Source organism: Pteronotus mesoamericanus, unplaced genomic scaffold (genome assembly GCF_021234165.1).
Source record: "Pteronotus mesoamericanus isolate MK-2021 breed Mesoamerican mustached bat unplaced genomic scaffold, CSHL_Meso_final contig_100, whole genome shotgun sequence".
NCBI lineage: Eukaryota > Metazoa > Chordata > Mammalia > Chiroptera > Mormoopidae > Pteronotus > Pteronotus mesoamericanus.
Genome location: NW_026554999.1, coordinates 2,556,994 through 2,577,527, shown reverse-complemented (window position 1 = coordinate 2,577,527; position 20,534 = coordinate 2,556,994). Strand labels below are relative to the sequence as shown.

The window sequence follows — 20,534 nt, the reverse complement described above, 5'->3', positions numbered from 1 at the left end:
ATACTCAGTTGAATTGATGCTACCCAAGAAATCATGACTCATCACCAAAAGTAACTGTTATTTCACAACTACTATACAGAAGTGAGGAGGTGGCTAGAATCAAATAGGGATTCTTAGAGGCTGGGAATTTCTATTCTGTCTGGCTTTGTAAATAGTTTGTGACAACTGGTATCTGTGTAAACGGATTTGATGGTCCCCTGGCGGGGGGGTCAATGCTGTTTACAGAGCTGTTTCTTCAGAGTGGTTGAGCTAGAATTGTCTCTAGGGATCTACCGGGGTTACTCAGAATAGCAAAGTCCCAGCTACCAGAGAGCTCACTGATACAAAAAAAGAGAAAGGGGAATGGAAGTATTATAGGCGAGTACATTTAAATAAATAGATCTCTTGCTCCATCAGATGCAGGTGCTACTCAGTGAAATTTGTATCTAAAATGAACGATAAAGGAGGCAGTTTGTTAGTGTGCTCTCTGACACTTGCTAACACAATTGGTGACCACTTCCTTAAACTTTTTTTTGAAAGGTTATTACTTAGATGTAGCATCTGATTTCACAAATATAAAAACCCTCATGTTTACTGCTTCTTTCTTTTGTATATTGTCTATCATCATATTATGTAAGAACATTAAAATTATATAAAATATTTTTACTATTAAATAAGTGTAAATTTGATGTGATAATGGGATTACTATAGTAAGCCTACATTTTAAATAAAAGGTGTCTTTTTCTCAATGGTTAAAAGATTTTTTTAAATGAATATTAATTTCAACATAATCACAACAACAATATAGTGGCTCCTAATAACTTCTACCAATTCCTTAAATATGTATGTGTGTACAGATACTGCTTATTTCCTCTTCTAAATAGTCCTACTTGTTTCCTTTCTGTGTGGGAGGGAGGTTTTGCTTTACATATATGCATATACAGGTTTTTCTCCCCAAACAAAAGAAAGAGATATCAGAAACTTCTGCCATATCACAGCGATCCTACCTAATACAGTGCGTACAAGAGAGAAGTTTAGACACTCCAACTAGAACACTGGCGTATTTAGATCTTGCAGGCGGAACCACAGTGCATGGTCTTTGAAGACAGATTTCAGGGTTTTAATTCTGGTTCTACCACGTAGCTGGATGACTTTTAGCAAATTACTTAACCTCTCATCAACTTCTCTATCAATAAAAAGTATATGATAATATCAACCACTTCAAAAGGTTATACAGAACAAATCATTTAAATCATATAATCTCTTAGAAAAGTGTTAGCACAGAATTCACACTCAATAAATGTTAGTTATTATTATCTGTGAAAACTTGTTTTGCTAAAAGCAAAATACTTATTAAAATATAGTAAGAATAATTAATAAGATATAACAAGAAAAATTCTTACTAAAATATCAGAAGACATGGACATGGAGAATGTTACTTCATTCAATGTGACAAAAACATAATAAATAGAATATACTTAATCAGGTTCAAACTCGTAATTAATTAGTAATGGGTCAATAACATTTGTATCAGATTATAAAGTGAATAAATTACAGAAATAATAGGACTTCAAAGTTTAGAAATCCTGATATTAGCAGAAGATGCTGAAAGAAAATGCAATCCCATTGATACAAAATTAATAGTTTAATTCTGTAAATTCAATCCCATAGCAGGAAAATAAGAAATGTAAATAGCATGTTTCTATGACATAATTTGAGCACTCAGTATACCGGCACATTATATTAGATATAATAAGGATCATAGCTAATAGATCACAGTTGCTTATTATTCACAGGTTCTAATTTAGGAGACATAGGAAATTAGGCAACTTTTAGATTCTTGACTTAAAAAATGCAAACTTATCCCTGGCTAATGTGGCTCAGTGGATTGAGCACCGGCCTGCAAACCAAAGGGTCATCAGTTTGATTCCCAGTCTAAGGCACATGCCTGGGTTGCAGGCCAGGTCCCCAGTAGGGGGCACACGAGAGGCAACCACACTTTGCTGTTTCTCTCCCTTTCTTTCTCCCTCCCTTCCCCTCTCTGAGAATAAATAAATACAATCTTTTAAAAAATGCAAATTTATTATCTAGAGACTGTATATTCTGTATATTCTCTCAGGGGTTTCAAAAATTTATTTTGGCTTCAACAGCCATGAGAATAAGAAAAAAGTTCTTTTTCATTGGTCTACATATTCACTGCCCACATTTCAAGTGCTCAAGGCTACAGGTAGCCATTGGCTGCCATGTTGGAAAGCACAGCTGGATGTAGCTGTAAGATACTGAAATACGGTTTCATAGAGGTTTACAAAGCTGGAAAACCACGAAACCTGTCAATATCACAAAATCACTTGGACATGAGGGCAAGATATGCAAAATGAAGTACATCCTTTACATTCTTATACATGGTTGTATATAAAGATAAACATGTCAAAATGAAGTGGTAATGAAGTCATTTCATCATTGATTAAGACAATTCAATGACTTAGTATATGTTACAAATGCTCCACTGGTTAGTCATGCAAATCACTGAAATTTTGTTACTTGTTTTATTATAAAAAGGCTACTTAAAGTGGTGTCATTGCACCAAATTTTAAAAAGTTTCTGTTTGTTTCAATAAATCTCAAATAGTTATGAACACATTAATATTCATTCATTCCATGGTAAAAGAGGTTAGATTTCTGTGTAAAAACTAAGTTCTATCATAATGTTTCAGCTTTTAAACTTTAACATTCTTCCTTATAGAAGGCCATGAACACAGTATAATACTGTAATCTCCTAAAGCTTAGACTACCTAATTAACTTATTAACATATCACATAAAATACAGCTTTGTAAAACTTTTTTACCTATTTAAACCATTACAAATATTATTTAGCCTGAAATGATAGAGAAAACTATCCTAAAATCTGATTAACTAACAGAGTAATCTTTATTCTTTTTGTCCCCTAGAGATATGAACTATCTGGCTACTTATTATATATTCCTAACCTTTTCAGACTTTCTCAATTTTTCTTACTATAAGAATAATTTGCACAAAGCAATTAAAAATATAAATGAACTAGGTAAATCTTAAATTTCTACAACTTCAAGTAAAATAGGTTTCATAATTATATATGTTTTAAGTATGAACACATACCAATTGTACATCTATTCAATAATTTCATCAGTCATTTACAGAAGACTTTTCCAATAACAAGTATAAAGAGAAAAAAACAAATTTTCTTTATATCTGCCTTTCATTTTACTTAAGAGCATTTTTAGATTTGGAAAACAAAATAGAAGAATCACTAGTCAGATACTAAGTGGAAATCACTGAAACACAGTGTTACTTCTAATGGATGAATGATTGTGTTTGGTCTTTTGAAACTTTGAAGTATAGGTAAGTCTTGATCACACAAATTAATAAATCCTAAAGCTGGAGTTAACAATAACCATTACACCCAAATTCTGCAGCTTAGCCCAGCCAATTTTTCAAAAGGTCAGGTTGTGAACTGGAGAAGATCAGGGAGGTCCACCGCATAGCTTTGTTGCCAGGCATCTCTCGTCTGGATTGTTGCAGGCATTTATTAGTATTCGTCAGCAGACTCAGCAGAGCAAACAAGAAATTCAAGCACGAATAATAAAATGAAATGCTGCTATATAACCCTTTGTCATTCAGCAAATATGGGACTTTTTAGCTACATTGTTCCTAAACCTGGGTTACTACTTTAATTTTTCTCCACAGTGCTGCCTGAATGAGTATGCATGTGTGTTAAATGCGGAGCTCCCCTAACAACTGCAGGACTGCCATTTAATCTGTTGGTAGATGGACCATTTCCTGTGGGAACCCTAGCTATGATTTCCAGATCCACCAAATAAATCTCAGATTAAGATTCCAAATGAAACCTGCCTTTGGCAGATAAAAAATGTCAAGATGGATATAAACAGTAAAATTATAAATTATCTAGGTGTTGCATGACAAACCAATGTTCAATTTTTTTTGTTGACATGCACCCAGATATCAAAACTATATGAGACATTCATCAAATGTCACACTTTTACAATATTGGAGGCATCATTAAAACTGTTTGACTAAGGACCTCAAAGTGTTTAAGCAATAGCTCGAAAGTATATTTGTGCAAAGTAGAAGAATAAATTTACATATCAGCAGCAGCTCATAAGGGATGGGTAAATATTCTGTTTATCTCTCATTGTAATTCAGGTTACTTTAAATACAAGGTTTTAGGAAATCATTATACTTTATATGGCATCATTACATAACTTTCTATGCAAATGATGTGTGCTTTATTTGAATTCACCACTTCTTTTTCAGGGAAAAAAAGCATAAAAGAAAAAGTAGAGACTCCCATTTCATTAATCAACCGTGCCTACTCTACCAATGTCATACTAGTCACTTACACTATAGCATCATCAGCTCCTTGTCAGAGTTAGTATTTTTAACTTTTAAAAAAAGCATTAAAATCCTGAGACCAAAAAAAAAAAAAAAAGGCCTGAGGGAGAAAAAGCACATTTGTTTTCTTTAAAATAAAGTGTTTATTTCAAATGACTGGGCAGAGGGGCAGAGACTTTAAAAAAAGAAAGGTAATAAAGGCCCAATATGGAGCATCTTAGAGAACAAATGGCCTATTAAAAATGCAGAGAAAATCCCTGATTCTAGTCTCTACTGCATTCTCAGGAGAGCAAGGACTGCTTTTTTTAATGAAAATTTTTGTTTTGTCTTTGCTCTTCTTACCTGGACTAATGCAGCCTTGTCCCTACTTAAACTCTATACAGTTGCTTATAAAATACAGGCAAGGAAGGTTTCTGAAAGGAAACAATCAGATTTGCTGAACTGAATCTTAGTTTTTTAACTTTCAGCTCTTGAAAGCAACAGAGTAAAGGGCTTCAGCGACTCCAAATTTTGCAACATTTGTTTTTTTGATAAAGATTCAAAAATCATTAATCTATTTAAATTAAAAATACATTTGAACTATGAGTTCTTTACATTAACCTGTGGAAAGAACACAGATATTCCATATTCCACACTCAAATGTTAGGATTTATACAAAAGCCTGAATCCCTAAGGACTACGTATTTATTCTGTCTTTTCTGTCATATTTCCTCCAATACCTGTGTTGGTTCAAGCAAACTAATGCTGAATAAACCCTACCTATCCCAATTTGTTAGGAATCAATATTAACCTGAAAGCCTTGAACACCATGGGTGGGGGGGGGGGAATATAAAAAAATAGGACATTAATGAAGAAGGAAATAAGGATATCTCGTGCTTGACTCTGATTATATTTCTATACTAAAAATGTTCAAAATCAATAAACATTACTTTAGAATACATCAATTACCTCAGGAACAGCCAGTGAAACTATTAAGAAAGAGAATTTAATTTTTAATTAAAAATATTACATTTGAAAAAACATTCACTATCTCTACAAGTATAATTTTATAAATATGAACTGATTACTAGTTTTAATTTTTTACCCACTAGTATCCTCAATTTAAGGTATCAAAAAGTTTCAATGTGTAAAGGCTAGAGTCACTCAAAAAATAAAAATGAAAGTCAAAATAAAATTTTCTAAAATGATTACTTTTTGCCATACATTGTCAGCACAGTTTTACCATTTGCCAAAGGATTATCAATTTTACCCAAAAGCTACAGATTAGAATATTTTAATTCAATCATTTAAACTACGAAAATCTATGTGACCAATTTCCAAATTTTGTAGTCTGAATTGTCTTGTTTGCTTTTTTATAAAGCCCAAGAAAAAACAACCACAAAAGACAAAACAAAGGAAAAACACCTCTCAAATTTTTCCCCAAAACATTAAAATATTGTCCTACATGGTAAGTTCTCATTAAAACGCACACATATACACACAAAGGCCCACATACACACTTGGGAGTATCTGGTAACTCCCCCAAAGTATTTTATTCAACTGTCAAATTTATTTATAAACAAAAATAATGAGTAAATGCAGTAAATGTAGTCACATCAGTCCTACTCTATAGCCAGTCAACATGGACCATCTGTGTAAATGGACAAATTCAGTCTATATATATGTATATCAATTCAGAACTGTGAAATCAACAAAATGCCAATGTACATTCAGGACTTTATAGTAATCATAGTAAAAGTGACATATATAGTCACTATGGAGAGCAGAACAATCACCTCAAATAAATCGAAATTCTAATTTCTAGGAATTTGAAGATTCAATATTACATTAACTTTTGTATTATAAATATGTGTTCCAGCTCTGGCATGAAAGAGCCATAGCCAGAAATGAATGAAGACTTTTTATCAAAGAGCTCAGAATTGTAAGGATAAAGAATTTAAAACAAATCAAAAACTTTTGAAAAATCCATGTAATTCTTTTCTATTTCAAAAGAGATATTCATATTTTCATGGCCACAAATAAATCTGAAAGAGCTTGCATATTGAAAGTAAAGTTGGATTTCCATAAATCAAAGAAATAGTCACAGGCTATACAAAGAGAAGATCATATTGATAGTATAGAAATAAGGGAGAAGTGGTTCTATTAAAAAATAAATCTGCCATTTTTCATGCTTATTCTTAGCAATTATTATTTTTATGAAATGAAGCCACCAAGGTAGATTAAGAATTCCACATGAACAGTACAGACTGATCTAATTAAAAACACCCTAAATTTAGTAAAAAGAAATAAAGATTCCTATCATCTCACAAACGTTTCCCTTATTAAGAATTTATGGTAGGTTCATCAAACATAGCAAATGCCCCGCTGCAGTGGGGATGTTCATAGCGGGGAGGCTGTGCGTGTGCAGGGTTAAGGAGTAGGGCATATAACCCTACATACAGGAACGCTGTACTTTTTGCTTAATTTTGCTGTGAACCTAAAGCTGCTCTACAAATAAAATCTATTTTAAAAACTGCCAAACATATAATTTTTGGCATATATTCAGAAATGTGACTTGTGTACAAAATAATAAATCTCAAAATACAGTTCATTACAAAGTTTATAATCAGTTAGAAAACTAAGTTGCCGCTGTAAACACTGTTTTTTTTTTTTTGTTTTTTCATTCCCCTTTCCTACAGAGGCCAATAGTATTAGAATCACTCGTATCAAGCTTAAAAATAAAGATACTCAGAATCCAACTTACTTTAATAAACTTATTTAAAATAAGAGAACTTTTAGAAATAAAACAGTATAATCTCAATCATTCTTTTAAGAGTTGCCTTGGCATCTCCTCTTGAAATGCATCAGTCCTTGCTGGCTACCTGCTAGTAGCCCTAAAACCACTCTCTCAAATATTTTACACGATCATATATAAGAAACCACCAAGCACTCTAACAAGTTAGATACTATGGAAATGAATGATAAATTTAATCAGACCCCTGGAAAGTTATTTTTTAACTCCTCTGTGGCATACGGAAAATTTAAAAAGTGCATCCTTAAATTCACACTTGCTCAAAGAAAAAGGTCTGAAGATTTTTATTGCAGTTGGGATTTCAATACAAATAAAATTAGATTTTGCCCTAAATAAATATTATTGATTTTATAGTCTATTGTATGAAATAGAAATACACTAAATATGAGCTATGCTACTTTGAAAAAAATCTAGTTTCTGATATGCTGTGTAAGTATTACATTTGAAGAGAATAGACTTCTTATAAAACTAATAACTATGTTGAATACTGTTATTTATGTTTCCCAATACTTTAAAACTTTTTTTGTATACCTACTTTCACAATGGAAATGAATTAACAATGACAACCACAACCACCATTTATTTAGGTCCTGCAAGATTAGGCCAACAGTCTTTTTTTTCCGATCTGTAAAAACCATAATCATAAAAAACCCTGGACGGTATTTAAAAGCATCCTAGATGTTTTCCTACAGATGTCTTCTTTTATAAAATGTTTGTGAATCATAAAATAGTTTTAGATATAATTCAATTACAGAACAACAGATGGACAGAAGGTAAAAGAACATATACTTTGAAGAGACAAAGATAAATGAACCAATAATAGAAGAGATTGATGGTAGCACACAGGTTCCCAATGTCAAGCAGAAATAAACAGTATTCTGACTCAATAAGAAACGAATAAGTCACTTAACAAGTTACCTTCTGCTAGGTTTTAGTTTTAGTTATTTATTTTCATAGAAAAACCATAAGAATAATGGCTGCAAAATGTAATCACTAGTTCAATTCTAAAATAAAGAGGCCATTTGCTTTTTACCTAAATTCAGCAAGATAAGATTTTTTTCTGATATTTGCTAGCCTCCAATAAAATACAGCATGGAAGGATTCAATTAATGTAAGCAGTTCTAGAAGCAGTTTTTCATCTCAAATTACAAATGAGCATGATTTAGAATCATGCTTACTTTTTAAGCTTAACAGAAAATAGTAATAAAATGATTATATTTAAATTGAGATAATACCTAAGTGAAAATAGCTGCTCTGTACATAAAATACATATTAAATATAATTTCCTAAAATAAAAAACCTGAAAATAATTTTGAAGAAATCATAACATTGAAAGGTTTTATCTAAAACTTGTTCAAGCTGTATAATTCTTACCTTCAATTGGCAAGAAATATTTAAAATAGAGCAGACTTAATATTTAATTTGGGTAGGCATAATAACCTTTTTTAACCTTTCTTAGGGAACACTGACCCCTAAAGGTTCTAAACTTAAATATGTTTTATAATATTCTATATTTAACTAGCATCCAGGCCTCATATTTACCTATATTAGTGTAGGTATGTATACTTATAGCATACACATTTATTCATAAGTAATATGCGAGCTATTTTCAGTGGATTGTTGAATAGTTAAAACAAGTATGTTCCTGCTAACTTAATAAAAGACCCCAAAATTTAGTATCAAAAATATGCACAAAATTTTTGTACTATTTCAATTAATTATGCATAAGAGATTTTTGACCCCCATGCCTTTTTTCTTATACAGGTAAGTAAATGAGTAAATGCTAAAAAGGGCTAAACAACCAATCACATTAACAAATCATTCTTACTGAAAGCTGACTTTACATAGATACTTTGATTATAACTTTTCATTTTTTTCTTAAGGAGCAGGAAAAAATAATCTTGAAAAACAAAATTTTCACGAAAAGGCCAAACATGATTTACTTCTTAAGCAAGATGTTACTAATGCTCACCTGGCAACACGCATTTATTCACAGACATATTGCTCCCATCAGCTCAAAATTTCATTCAGTCTGGTCTGCTTTTTTAACTACTTAAAGAAACCTGGGTATGTTTTGTAGATGTCTTCACCCATCCTACCTACCCATTTCAGCTTCACATTTTCCAAACTATCTTTAATGACAAAACCAAAGAAAAATATTAAATCATATCTGTTAACATTATATACCTCATCGATTCTTTGACTCCAAATATTTCAGCAATGTTTTTACAATAAAACTAGGAAAAGACTAACCACTTTTGCACTTCTTATAATGATATTTGTAGATGACACAAAAACAAATTTGTTTAGTACATTTTTAATTTAGCTCAATTTTTCAAAAATAAGTAAAAAACTTAAATAACTATGAGAGTAGACCTTGAACATTTGCATAAGAGCATTATGAAGCAATTGTGCTTTATGATAAATCCCATGACCCTTGATATCAAGGAAATGACCATGTAGACTTCACTGGTTTAAACACATCAGTTATCACTCTACTCAAAAGACACTACATTTCCCTGTTTAATTTTATATCTTTATAATGTTTCATTACAGGCCCTTTGTAAAATATATAATTGTCTTATTCCTATCTCCAATGTCAAAAACATGCTTATAAAAATGAAAATCTTCTTAATGATGGTTTGGTCACATCTGCTGTGGTCTGTTTGGTGCAAACTATGCAGCCATATCTTCAGCCCTAAAACCTTCCTTTTCCTAAGAGTCCTAGAGCTTCAGCAGCTCCCTTCCCTTGCACCTTTTATGCTTATTCTACATTTACGAGAAGAATTTCCTCCATAGCCTCTCTCTCTCTAGATATATTAAAAATAATTCCTTTGTCTTAAAGATCTGTTTGTTGGTAATTTGCACATGACTTTTCACAGCAATGTGACCTCCAAATAGGGAACATAAACAACAGGGACATCATTACTTACTTCCTCTTTTTTAAATTTTGTACATAAATTAAGTAAACTGCTTTGAGTTCTTTAAAGAAGACTGTTTGCTTGTTTATTTGTATAAATGAATAAAAACAGCTACAATAAATTAGTTCCCAGCTTCACATATAAATACCCTTATCACAAACTTGAATATAGAGAGTAGACCAACATTAAGTATCACAAAGTCCATTCACTAAAACATTTAATTTTATATTAAAAACCTTTAACTACCTTACTTGATATAACTTTTAAACAATTCAGTTATCAGGATTCTAACTTCATAACAGGTAACCTAAAGTCACATAACAAGAGAAAAGTTGCTAATGGTAGGCGTAAACTGCAAGAAAATTTATAACAGTATGTAAATCAAAAACAAATGTAGAAATCAGAAAAAGGGATACTCAAAATCTCCCAAAATGGTCTTTAACTTTATGAAAAAGGTAACAATTGATATATGGTGAAAAAGGTTTTCCTGTTGGGAAAGGGGAATCAAAGAGAGAGAGAGAGAGAGAGAGACGTGTAATGTGTTGGTAACAATCCTATTTTTTCCATTAAAAATGAGAGGAAATAAAACAATGCCCATAAGGTTTAAGCTTTCGGGTACATGTGATACTCTATTCTGTATCCATTTCATACGGATTCCAGATTTGCAACATTTTACTATTAAAAAAACCTCAATTAAAAACCTAACATTTTAAAAACCTCCCTCTTTATAGCTTTATTTTGCTCTATAGACAGACAGATGCACCCTTTTTATTTCTTTCTCTCTCTCTTTCAGGCCTTCTCAGTCTGTCTTTCAAATTGTGTTTCCACGCCTGACTGTTACCTCCCTCTGCCTATGCATATGTGTGCATCTTTTTCTCTCTGCCTCTGTCTGTCTTCGAGAGTCTTTCTCTGTCTCCACCTGCATATCTCTGCATGTCTCTGTCGCTCAGATTCTCTCTGGTCCCTCTGACACCACATCTCTGTGGCTGTCTCTTTCTGAGTGTGCACGTGTCTCTACATGTGTCTCTGCATCTGTATGTGTCTTGGTCGGTTTCTCTGTTTGTACCTGTCTCTCTCTCTCTGTATATATGTGTGTATCTTCTATGTCTCTTGCCGCCTCTGTGTGTGTCTTTCCCTGAATGTGCCTTTGTGTATACACATGCCCCCCCGTCTCTTAGCATCTTCACTCTCTCTCATTGTATGTCTTGGTTTCTCACTGTCTCTTACTTTGGTTTCTCTGAGTCTCAGTGTGCGTGTCTTTGTGTGTATATCAATACATGTATGTCTTTCTCTGTCTCCCTACTTGAGTGTAGTGTTTCTCTTGCTATGTCTGCATTTCTCTTTCTGTTTGTGTTTTTCTCTGAGGGCACCTCACTGTATGCACCTCTCTCACAGCCATTCTCTCAATCTCCACTACTTTGTGTGTCTGTGTGTTTTTTCTCTTTGTGTGTCTGTCTCCCTCTTTCTTCCCTCAATATCTCTTTCTCTGTGTGTCATTCTTTGTGCCTCTTTTGCAGAATGTGGGTCCCTTTGTGTGTGCCTCCGTCTTTGTGTGTGTGGGTGCTTGTGCGTGTGTATTTGTCTGCTCCGTCTAATATATTGGTTAGAACAAACACACTTCATTCAGTGCCTTGAACTAGCACAACACCTGGGGTTTGGTATTAATACCTTAAAAGTCCTTACCTTTTGACCAGTCCTCCATGTGTACTTCTGTTCTTGTTTGCTCTGGCAATGTCTCTGGGTTTTGCTCCAAGAGCTGAAGCTAAAATAAAGCCAACTCTAGATAAATAAACTTAAAACAATATATCAGAACACACCTAAGCCTTACCTTTATTTAACAGAGAATTTACAGGATAAATGGTTTTCTAAAACATTTATAATGGGATAATTAACTGTGCATTTCAACAGGTAAAATTAAATCTTTTTTCTCAGAAAAAGGTTCTTTCCTTCACACTTAAATTTAAGTAAATAGAGTTTGGTTAAGCTTCTAGACATTCTTGCTCATTTGGTTAGAGAACCATTTAATTTTTTTAAGTCTTCTCCAATTATAACTTCAATAATTTAACAAAAATAAAATTTCTAGTCTATTTGCCCCACACTTCACACCAAATATTTCAAATTAATTTAAATTTACAATGTATATTTTCCTATAAAATACGTACTTGTAAAAATCATTTTAAAATGCTTTTCTGACTTCTTTAAAAAAAACATAAAGACTAGCATTAACTTTTGGAATTATTAGCATTTCTTTCTTGCATTTGATTTCACAATAAACATGATAAAAGCTACGCAAGTATTTTTTTGTGCATGCTTTTAGGGAGAATGAAATTAGATTTACCTCACAGCTAGAACTCTGCATTCTTTAAAAAGTTCTCAAATAAAGCTGTAGTAAGCTTCTCCTTTTCCAATTTTCTCTAAATATGTTGATCTGGAGTTGGCAATCGTTTTCTAAGTTCCTCATTTACTTTTGGATTAGCTGAAAATATAGGAAGTTATTAATATCAAAGAAATATGTTCTAGTCAATGAAGCCATTCCCCTACATATTGCCCAAAAAGGTTAATAATAATTGCAGTCTTTTAATAAGAGATTCATATAGCAAGACATGTAGAAAATACAGTCTTTAATAACCTCTGGAGTATTTTAAAACATGTCTTACAGGCCTTAATGTGCTTAGTAATATACTATTTAAAACCATAATTTTATCCCTCTGTAATATACAGTCACTCTTCCTCATCATTTACCCAGCTAATGAATGCCAGCAATTAGTAAAATGTAATCCCATTGCACAATCATTTTAATGCTTTTAGCACTCAGAAAAGTAAACACCAAATTAATACTGCTCAAGCCATATCAGATCCTAGTTGGAAGCAAGCAATTATAGTTCAGCTCCTCAGGTGTAATTAAATGATTGGAATGATTTAGTTCCATAAATGCAAGTTAATTCATAAGCAAGCAACAAATATACTGGGAGTAATTACAAGAAACATTGACAGTCTAAGCAGGGCTAATTCTTTTCATGAAGCTGACATAGAAAAATGCTGCCCTCTGCTGGTAATATAAGTGAATATCTCAGAGCTGAAAACAAAACCATCCCCCTCCCCCGCCCAAAATCTAATTTTTAAAAAGCCACTAAAAGAAATAATAATGGCCAATATATCATTTTGATTTAACTCCTTATACAAAAAAATAACATATGCATTATATTGTCATAATTTCTACATACATTGGTAATTAAAGCTTTTTCCATTCAAACTCTGAATATGGGTTGCAAAACATACCAGGGTATTCCTATATGTCTAATGAACCTAATCATTCATATGTAGCATGACAGATAGCAAGTGAAACTTTCAGTACCCATCTGGACTGCCAGGTCAATGCCTGTATTTTCTCATTGGTGAACCCTAAGTGAACTGTTACAGATAATAACTATACTATGCTTTGAACAGGTGTATTTGAAAAATAAAAAAAAAATTCTCGACAAATAATCTCTGAAAAGTATAAAACAAAATATTTGTTATTGAGATTGTACATATGTTCTAAAAGTAATTGTTTTGAATGAACTTCAGTAATAAAAATAAAACTGTAACTCTAATATAATATTATAAGCATATTTTAAAACATAAGGAAAAGCCATCCCCAACATTTTACTTTATTAAGCTAAAATACAGAACAAATTTACTAGTATACAACATAGATGGTTCTTACTAAACTTCTCACACTGAACTTTAAGAAGCTTATTTATTATACATTTAGGTTATGTGGTAACCAATGAGTCTGTGCTAACACATGTATTTGTAGCACTAAACCCAATCAGAATCATCTCTTTGACTTTATGTAAAATTGAACATATTCTCAAATATTACTAATAACACAACAAATGTTTAATTCTCCAGTAAATGCAAATGGTACTTACAGAAGACAATGTTTAACATTACTAATATTTTGGGGAGAGACAGAGAGCATTACTGCCTTTCTAATACTCTTTCTAAAGCATTAAAATAACTATATTCTAAGTCATATCCTATGCAAACTATACAAATAAATCAAAATATTAAAAAGTCCTGCCACTAAGTTTAACATGTACAGCACATTTGCTTTGCCCTTGATGTCACAGTCTTATTTTTCAATTCATATCTTGTACACTGTAAGTTAATTGCTTTTGGAAAGTACTTATTATTCATGTAAAAATTAATGTGCCAATGTGTTTAAATCCTATTAAATGACCATTCGTGCATCTTTCTTCTTTAAGTACCAATGAAATCTGTCAAAAGACATCAATGCAAAATAATCTTAAAGGAAGTTCTAATAGAGATTTTTTTGTGCTAACACAAGATTTTCATATTCACTAACTTAAATTCCATTAATTTTTTAAGCTACTTTTAATAAATTCACCAAGTAAAATTTTTAGGCTCCATAGTCTGTCATTTGTGTTCCAGCTGACATTATGAATATTAATAACAGTGTTATCCTGATTAAATAGGCTTCATATGAAATCCCTGTGAATCCTATAGCTCAGACATCTCATTTTTCCAACTCTTTATGAATTTGGATTCTAACATTAAACTGGAAAAATCTTAAAAAACAGATTTAATGGTACATTTGCACATTGTCAAGCAAAAACTAGATGTTCTAATGAGTCAAGTAACTACAACTTATGTATCAACATACTGTAAAAGGAATAAAAGATTTCTGTAAACATGCAACATATTTTATACCTCTATTCATTTTAGGATGAAGGACTGAAACTAATAAAATACTTAATTGTTTTCTTACACTCACCTTAAGGATTTGATATCAATAACTTGTTTTAATAAAAAATTACACATTCACATTTAAACTAGTGTGATGATTTTATAGTAGACATCAGATAAATTAGGCTTCTTAATCAAAATGCCAACTTATTACACAACATAGACAAAACATAAGTTAACTGCTTTACCATTATTAATATATACCAGGTTCAAGTAACAAAGTAAAACTGATTTCCAACTAAAGTTTGCTTATTAAGTGTTGTGGAAAAAATATTACCCATGTTAAAAAAGAAAATCTTTAATATAACTGACATATCATATTAGCATCTATTAAATTAAAATCTTCTCCATCACAGATTCCTGACCTCATTCCAGCTTGTTTTTAATTCTTGAAGGAAGTGAGTCTTGTTATGTAGAAAAACAAAAAAAAATAATTATTAAGGAAATCACATACTCCCACCTCTCCATAAGTACATGAGAATATGAATATATCTGCCAAAATTTTGTAACCTTATCTTTTCCAAAAATGTAGATTGAAAAACTTTAAACAAAATGGTCTATGCTCTCAAATGTGACTTGAATCCCTTAGTTTACTTAATAGTAAAACACCACATGAAACAAAATTTGTTCTTTGACCAAGCCTAAAATTTCCAATTTGCCTAAAAATTTATAGGTGATTCCTGCCATTTACCTTTTAAAATTAAATATCTTTAGTTTTAGATTAACTAAAGATTAATTAATAGAGAGGCATTCAAAAATGGGATTTCACTCCCCAATGTAACAACACAGGATTTTTAAAATTTATTTCCAGTATGAGATGTCATTCCTACCACTTTCCACAAAGTCACAATGGCTGACTCTCGTTCATGGCATTTTCTTTTCCTAATGCCTCCTTATTTTCATCAGAAATTTGTGTAAATTGAACCCAATGGTGTCCAACTAGATTCGTGTAAATTGAATTCAACAATGTCAAACTAGGAATCTTTTATAATACTGCCTCATATCCAACTATAACTCTTAGAAGTTCCAAATTTCACATTTCCTAGATTGAGAAATGTTGATAATTTCTGCATTGAATTAATTTCATAAAAGGCCAAAGGGGAGGCAAATATTTTACCGCATAACTCAACATAAACAATATAGAGATATGTCCTATTGCTGGATTTTCATCTTGATAGACAAAAGTCTCTGAAACATTCACAGTCCCTGGTACGTTCTCTCTCCAAAAGAATCCCCCTCACTGTGCCCCACATCATGGCTCACTCACTGCCTACCGAGCTCTAGACAGTCCCAGCCCCTCAGAGCCCAGGAAAGCAAGAGGAGGCTTAAAAAGAAAAGATAAGGGATAAGAGTAGTCCCACACCTCAGCTCTCAAAATTGTAAACTACATGTACTATTTAATCCCTCAGTCCCACTACTAAAAATACTTAGAAAAATGTGCACAACATATTTAACACACAAAGATACTCATTAAAGCAGTATTTCTCTTGCTTTAGTCATACTGAACTCTTTTCTGTTCACTGAACTCACTAAGCTTTTTCTTGCCTCAGAACTTTTGTACTTACTATTCCCTCTGCCCAGAATCATCTTTTCTAGATCTCTAAACCATTTTTTCTTATCATTTTAGGCCTTGCTCAAAAATGATCTCTTTAAAAAGGTTTTGCCTGTAAAATAGAAAGTAGATATTTCTTTCTCATCGCATTAGCTATGCTACTGCCTTGAGGAAACTTTGTTTGGAGTTTATTTCATTGTTTTTGATATATCTCAGCCAACTATGTACAAGCAATGTTACATAAAAGTAGGACCCCTGGTTTTCTCCTTCATCTGTATCCTTAGATGGATGTTTGCCATACAGTAAAAGTACTCAGTTCATATGTGCTGGACAGTTAGATGGACAGATAGACAGATGACTAGCAGAAAAAACAGACCTAATATAAATGTTCATCAATAGAAAACCTGTCAAATATAATGTAAGAAATATACACTGTGTGGAAGATTCTTTCAATAGGTGTTTGTTAAGCACCAATATATTATGTGCCAGACACCATTATAGGAGCTAGATAGAAAATGGTGAGTAAGACAAATGAATTTCCTACCCAAAATATGTCTTTCAGCAAAATAATATACACAAAGAACATGAATTAATTGAAAATAGAAAAAAAGTAAAATTATACTTACATGTGCACACATGACTGAACTATTTTTATTGAGAATGAATCATGGGAAACTATTACCAGTGGTTACTATGAAGAAAGGGCCTAAGAGATGAGGTGGAGACAGTGAATGAAGAAAAGAAATATCTCTATTTCATTTTATATATATCTGCATAATTTGACTTTTTAAATCATGTGCATGTATTATTTTTCACTTAGTAATTAAATATTTATTGATAACTTTGGAATTGAACAGGAAACTCAGAAGAAAGTCACATTACATCTGAGAGATCCCAAATGAAAAAAGGAAGTAACCTATGACTCTCTCGAAGCTCTGAAAAATTATTATTATCTAATTAACCTATTATATTTATACTTTGTATGGTTGTCTCCTTGCTTGCTTGGTCTAACTACAGTGAAAAGTTCAAATTAAACTAATATATATGGCAAGAATTTTTTGAAATAGAAAAATTAAAAATGAATGAATTACCTGAGAATTAAGCATGTGGTTCTTAAAGCAATCACCTTTCTTTTGTTCAATTGGAGATTATTTACAATACTACAGTTTTAGTGTTCAGGATTCTAACATTTCAAAGTTTCTGATATAATAAGTGGTCCTGTACTATGACATCACTGCATGTTTGTCACAGAGAGTTCCCCTTGCTTAATAATCAAGAAATTACTATTAAAAAGTATCCTTTCCCATCACTGAAAGTCAGAGGGACATCAATTAAGAGGAAAAAGTATTTGGTGTTTAAAATGCATGGTTTTTACAAAACAATATACAATGTACCACTCAAAATACTGCAACAATTTCCCAGTGCCAGTTACAAATGACACTTTGAGAATGATTATGGCATTGCGTAGTTTGAAATATTTTTTAATGTAAAACTTTAAAACGAATATTATTTTCAGAGAGTTATTAGATATAGTATTTTCTAAAATGTCCTAAAACATTTTGCCCTAGGCCAAGCTAAACTAAATCGCTTAATCTAGCACAGAACAAAATATAAAAACAAAGTCAGCTTATAGAATAGTTTCTCTAGGGAAGAAACAGCCTGTTTTCTTAAGATTCATGTGGGTGCCAAGTTCTGATGCAATGACACACTCCTTCACACAAAGGCTTGCATTTCCATACAACCAAATGAAGTTCTTGGCAAATGAAAGTAGAAAAGTATTAGAGTAAGTTAAATGGATATATAATGACAACTGGTATGAGTGACGATTTAAAATAAAATCAGACAACAGCTATCAGAAAACGTCATTCTAAAATAAAGTAAAAATAATCATACATGGTCTTAATTCATCATACATCATACTGCACACTAACAGATTTTATCAACAAGCATATATCTGAGAATCAATATACTATAATTAAAACAGTTATACTTTTCATTTTGAACATCTGATAGCAAGTCATATATTGCTATATGTAATTAATACACTATGTATACAATTTGGTAAGATTACAGTATCTAACCATTCCTATGCATTTTACTTTTGAAAATATAACAATGAAACAACTTCTTGGGTGCAAAATATAATGACTAGAAACAAAATCTTAAAGAGAGTAAAATAAATGTTAGGCTTACAGCTCTAATTTCTTATTCAACATAAAGAAAAGTCACAGTCATCAGCCTTAGTTACCTGGGGAACTACAAAACTTGTAATTTGTTTTCTTTTAAAAAAATTTTATTTATTTTTTTAGAGAGAGGATCAGGGAGGGAGAGAGTAAGAGAAACATCAATCAGTTGCCTCTTGTATGCGCCCAACCAGGACCAAACTGGCCATCCAGGCACATGCCCTGACCGGGAATTGAACCAACTACCCTTAGCTTTGCTGGAGAATGCCCAACCAACTAAGCCACAAGATCAGGGCAAAAGCTTCATAAATGTTTTCATTAATGAAAGCTATTTAATAATATGGTTCTATATTACATATTCTTTAGTTAAGATATAAATTTGTCTTTAGTTAAGACAAATACCATATGATCTCACCTATAAGTGGAACCTAACCAACTATACAAAGATGCAAGGAAAATAAGACCAGCAACACTGAAAGGAAAAGAAATCAACAGAGACAAGAGGGAAGGAGGGAAGGAGGGAGGGAGGGCGGGGACAAGGAAGGGAAGGGGAAAGTCAAGGAACATATAGCAAGGACTCATGGACAAAACCAAAGGGGAAGAGCTGAGGGAGGGAAGGAGGGAGGGACAAGGGAAAGTGGTGGGGGGTTGGCAGAGACAAATGTATTTGAAAAAATAAATTAAAATAAAATTTTTATTTTAAAAAAAAGAAAAAAAAGATATAAATACAGTATGAAAAGGAAAAATATTTTAAGCCAAAATATAGAGAGAGAGTTCCTTCAATGAACACTTTTATTCTTCTTGTATTTAAAATTATAATTTCAGAGCTTTCGGCCAAGATGGAGGTGTAGGTAGATACGCTTTGCTTCCTCGTACAACCAAAGGAAGGATAACCACCAATTTAAAAACAAAAAACAAACAGAACTGCCAAAATCGAACTGTATGGAAGTCTGACAACCAAAGAGTTAAAGAAACATTCAACCAGAACAGTAGGAGTGCTGGAGAAGGGAAGGAAGGCGGGGCGGAGAGGAGGCGCAGAAGGAAGGCAGCTGTGGACTGGGGCCAGTGAAGCAGAGGGGCAAGCTGACTGGGCAGTCCCACACTGGCGTGTTGATGAGCCAGGAGGAACAATTGGGGAGCAAGACAGACCATGAAACCCAGGGTTCCACTGAGAGAAACTAAAGCCTCAAAATCTCTGGCTGTAAAAACCTGTGGGGGTTGCCAGCGGCAGGGGAAACTCCTAGTCTCATAGGAGAGTCCTCCCTTCGAGGGGCCCAGAGGATCCTAGTACCTACACAAACTCACCAGAGAATAAGCACCTGAAAGGGCACATTCCGCTTGTGGGAAGCAAGGACGTGACTGAACGGGGCTGGAGCCAAGTAAGTGGCACTGTTCCCTCTCAGACCCCTCCCTCACATACAGTGCCACAAGGCAGCAGAGTGGGTTGCCCCGCCCTGGCCAATACCTAAGCCTATGGCCCTTACTATGTAACAGGTGCAACAGGACAAAGCAATATGGCCCAAAGAAAACAACAGATCAAAGCTCCAGAAAAAATACAACTAAGTGATGAAGAGATAGCCAGCCTATCAGATGCACAGTTCAAAACACTAGTAATCAGGATGCTCACAGAAATGGTTGAGTATGGTCACAAAAGAGAGGAAAAAGTAAAGGCTATGCAAAAATGAAATAAATAAAAATATACAGGGAACCAACAAGGAAGGGAAGAAACCAGGACTCAAATCAACAATTTAGAACAGAAGGAAGAAATAAACATTCAACCAGAACAAAAAGAAGAAAAAAGAATTCAAAAAAATGAGGAGAGGATTTGAAACCTCTGGGGCAAGTTTAAACGTCCCAACATCCGAATCATAGGGCTACCAGAAGGAGAAGAGGAAGAGAAAGAAATTGAAAAAAAAAAAAAGAAAAGAAATTGAAAACTTATTTGAACAAATAACAAAGGAAACCTT

General features: G+C 32.8%; 1 protein-coding gene across 2 annotated transcripts in view; it reads right to left on the bottom strand.

Annotated features, from left to right (window-relative positions):
• Window positions 1–20,534, bottom strand: part of MIPOL1 (mirror-image polydactyly 1) — a 291,999-nt gene that overhangs the window by 233,169 nt on the left and 38,296 nt on the right. For both annotated transcript variants that reach the window (XM_054589247.1, XM_054589175.1), the window contains exons 2-3: window positions 12,419–12,556; window positions 11,764–11,842 (exon numbers count right to left, since the gene is read on the bottom strand). In XM_054589247.1, the coding sequence (XP_054445222.1) occupies window positions 11,764–11,842; window positions 12,419–12,439 (100 nt within the window). In that variant the 5' untranslated portion in view covers window positions 12,440–12,556. The remainder of the gene's footprint in view (window positions 1–11,763; window positions 11,843–12,418; window positions 12,557–20,534) is intronic.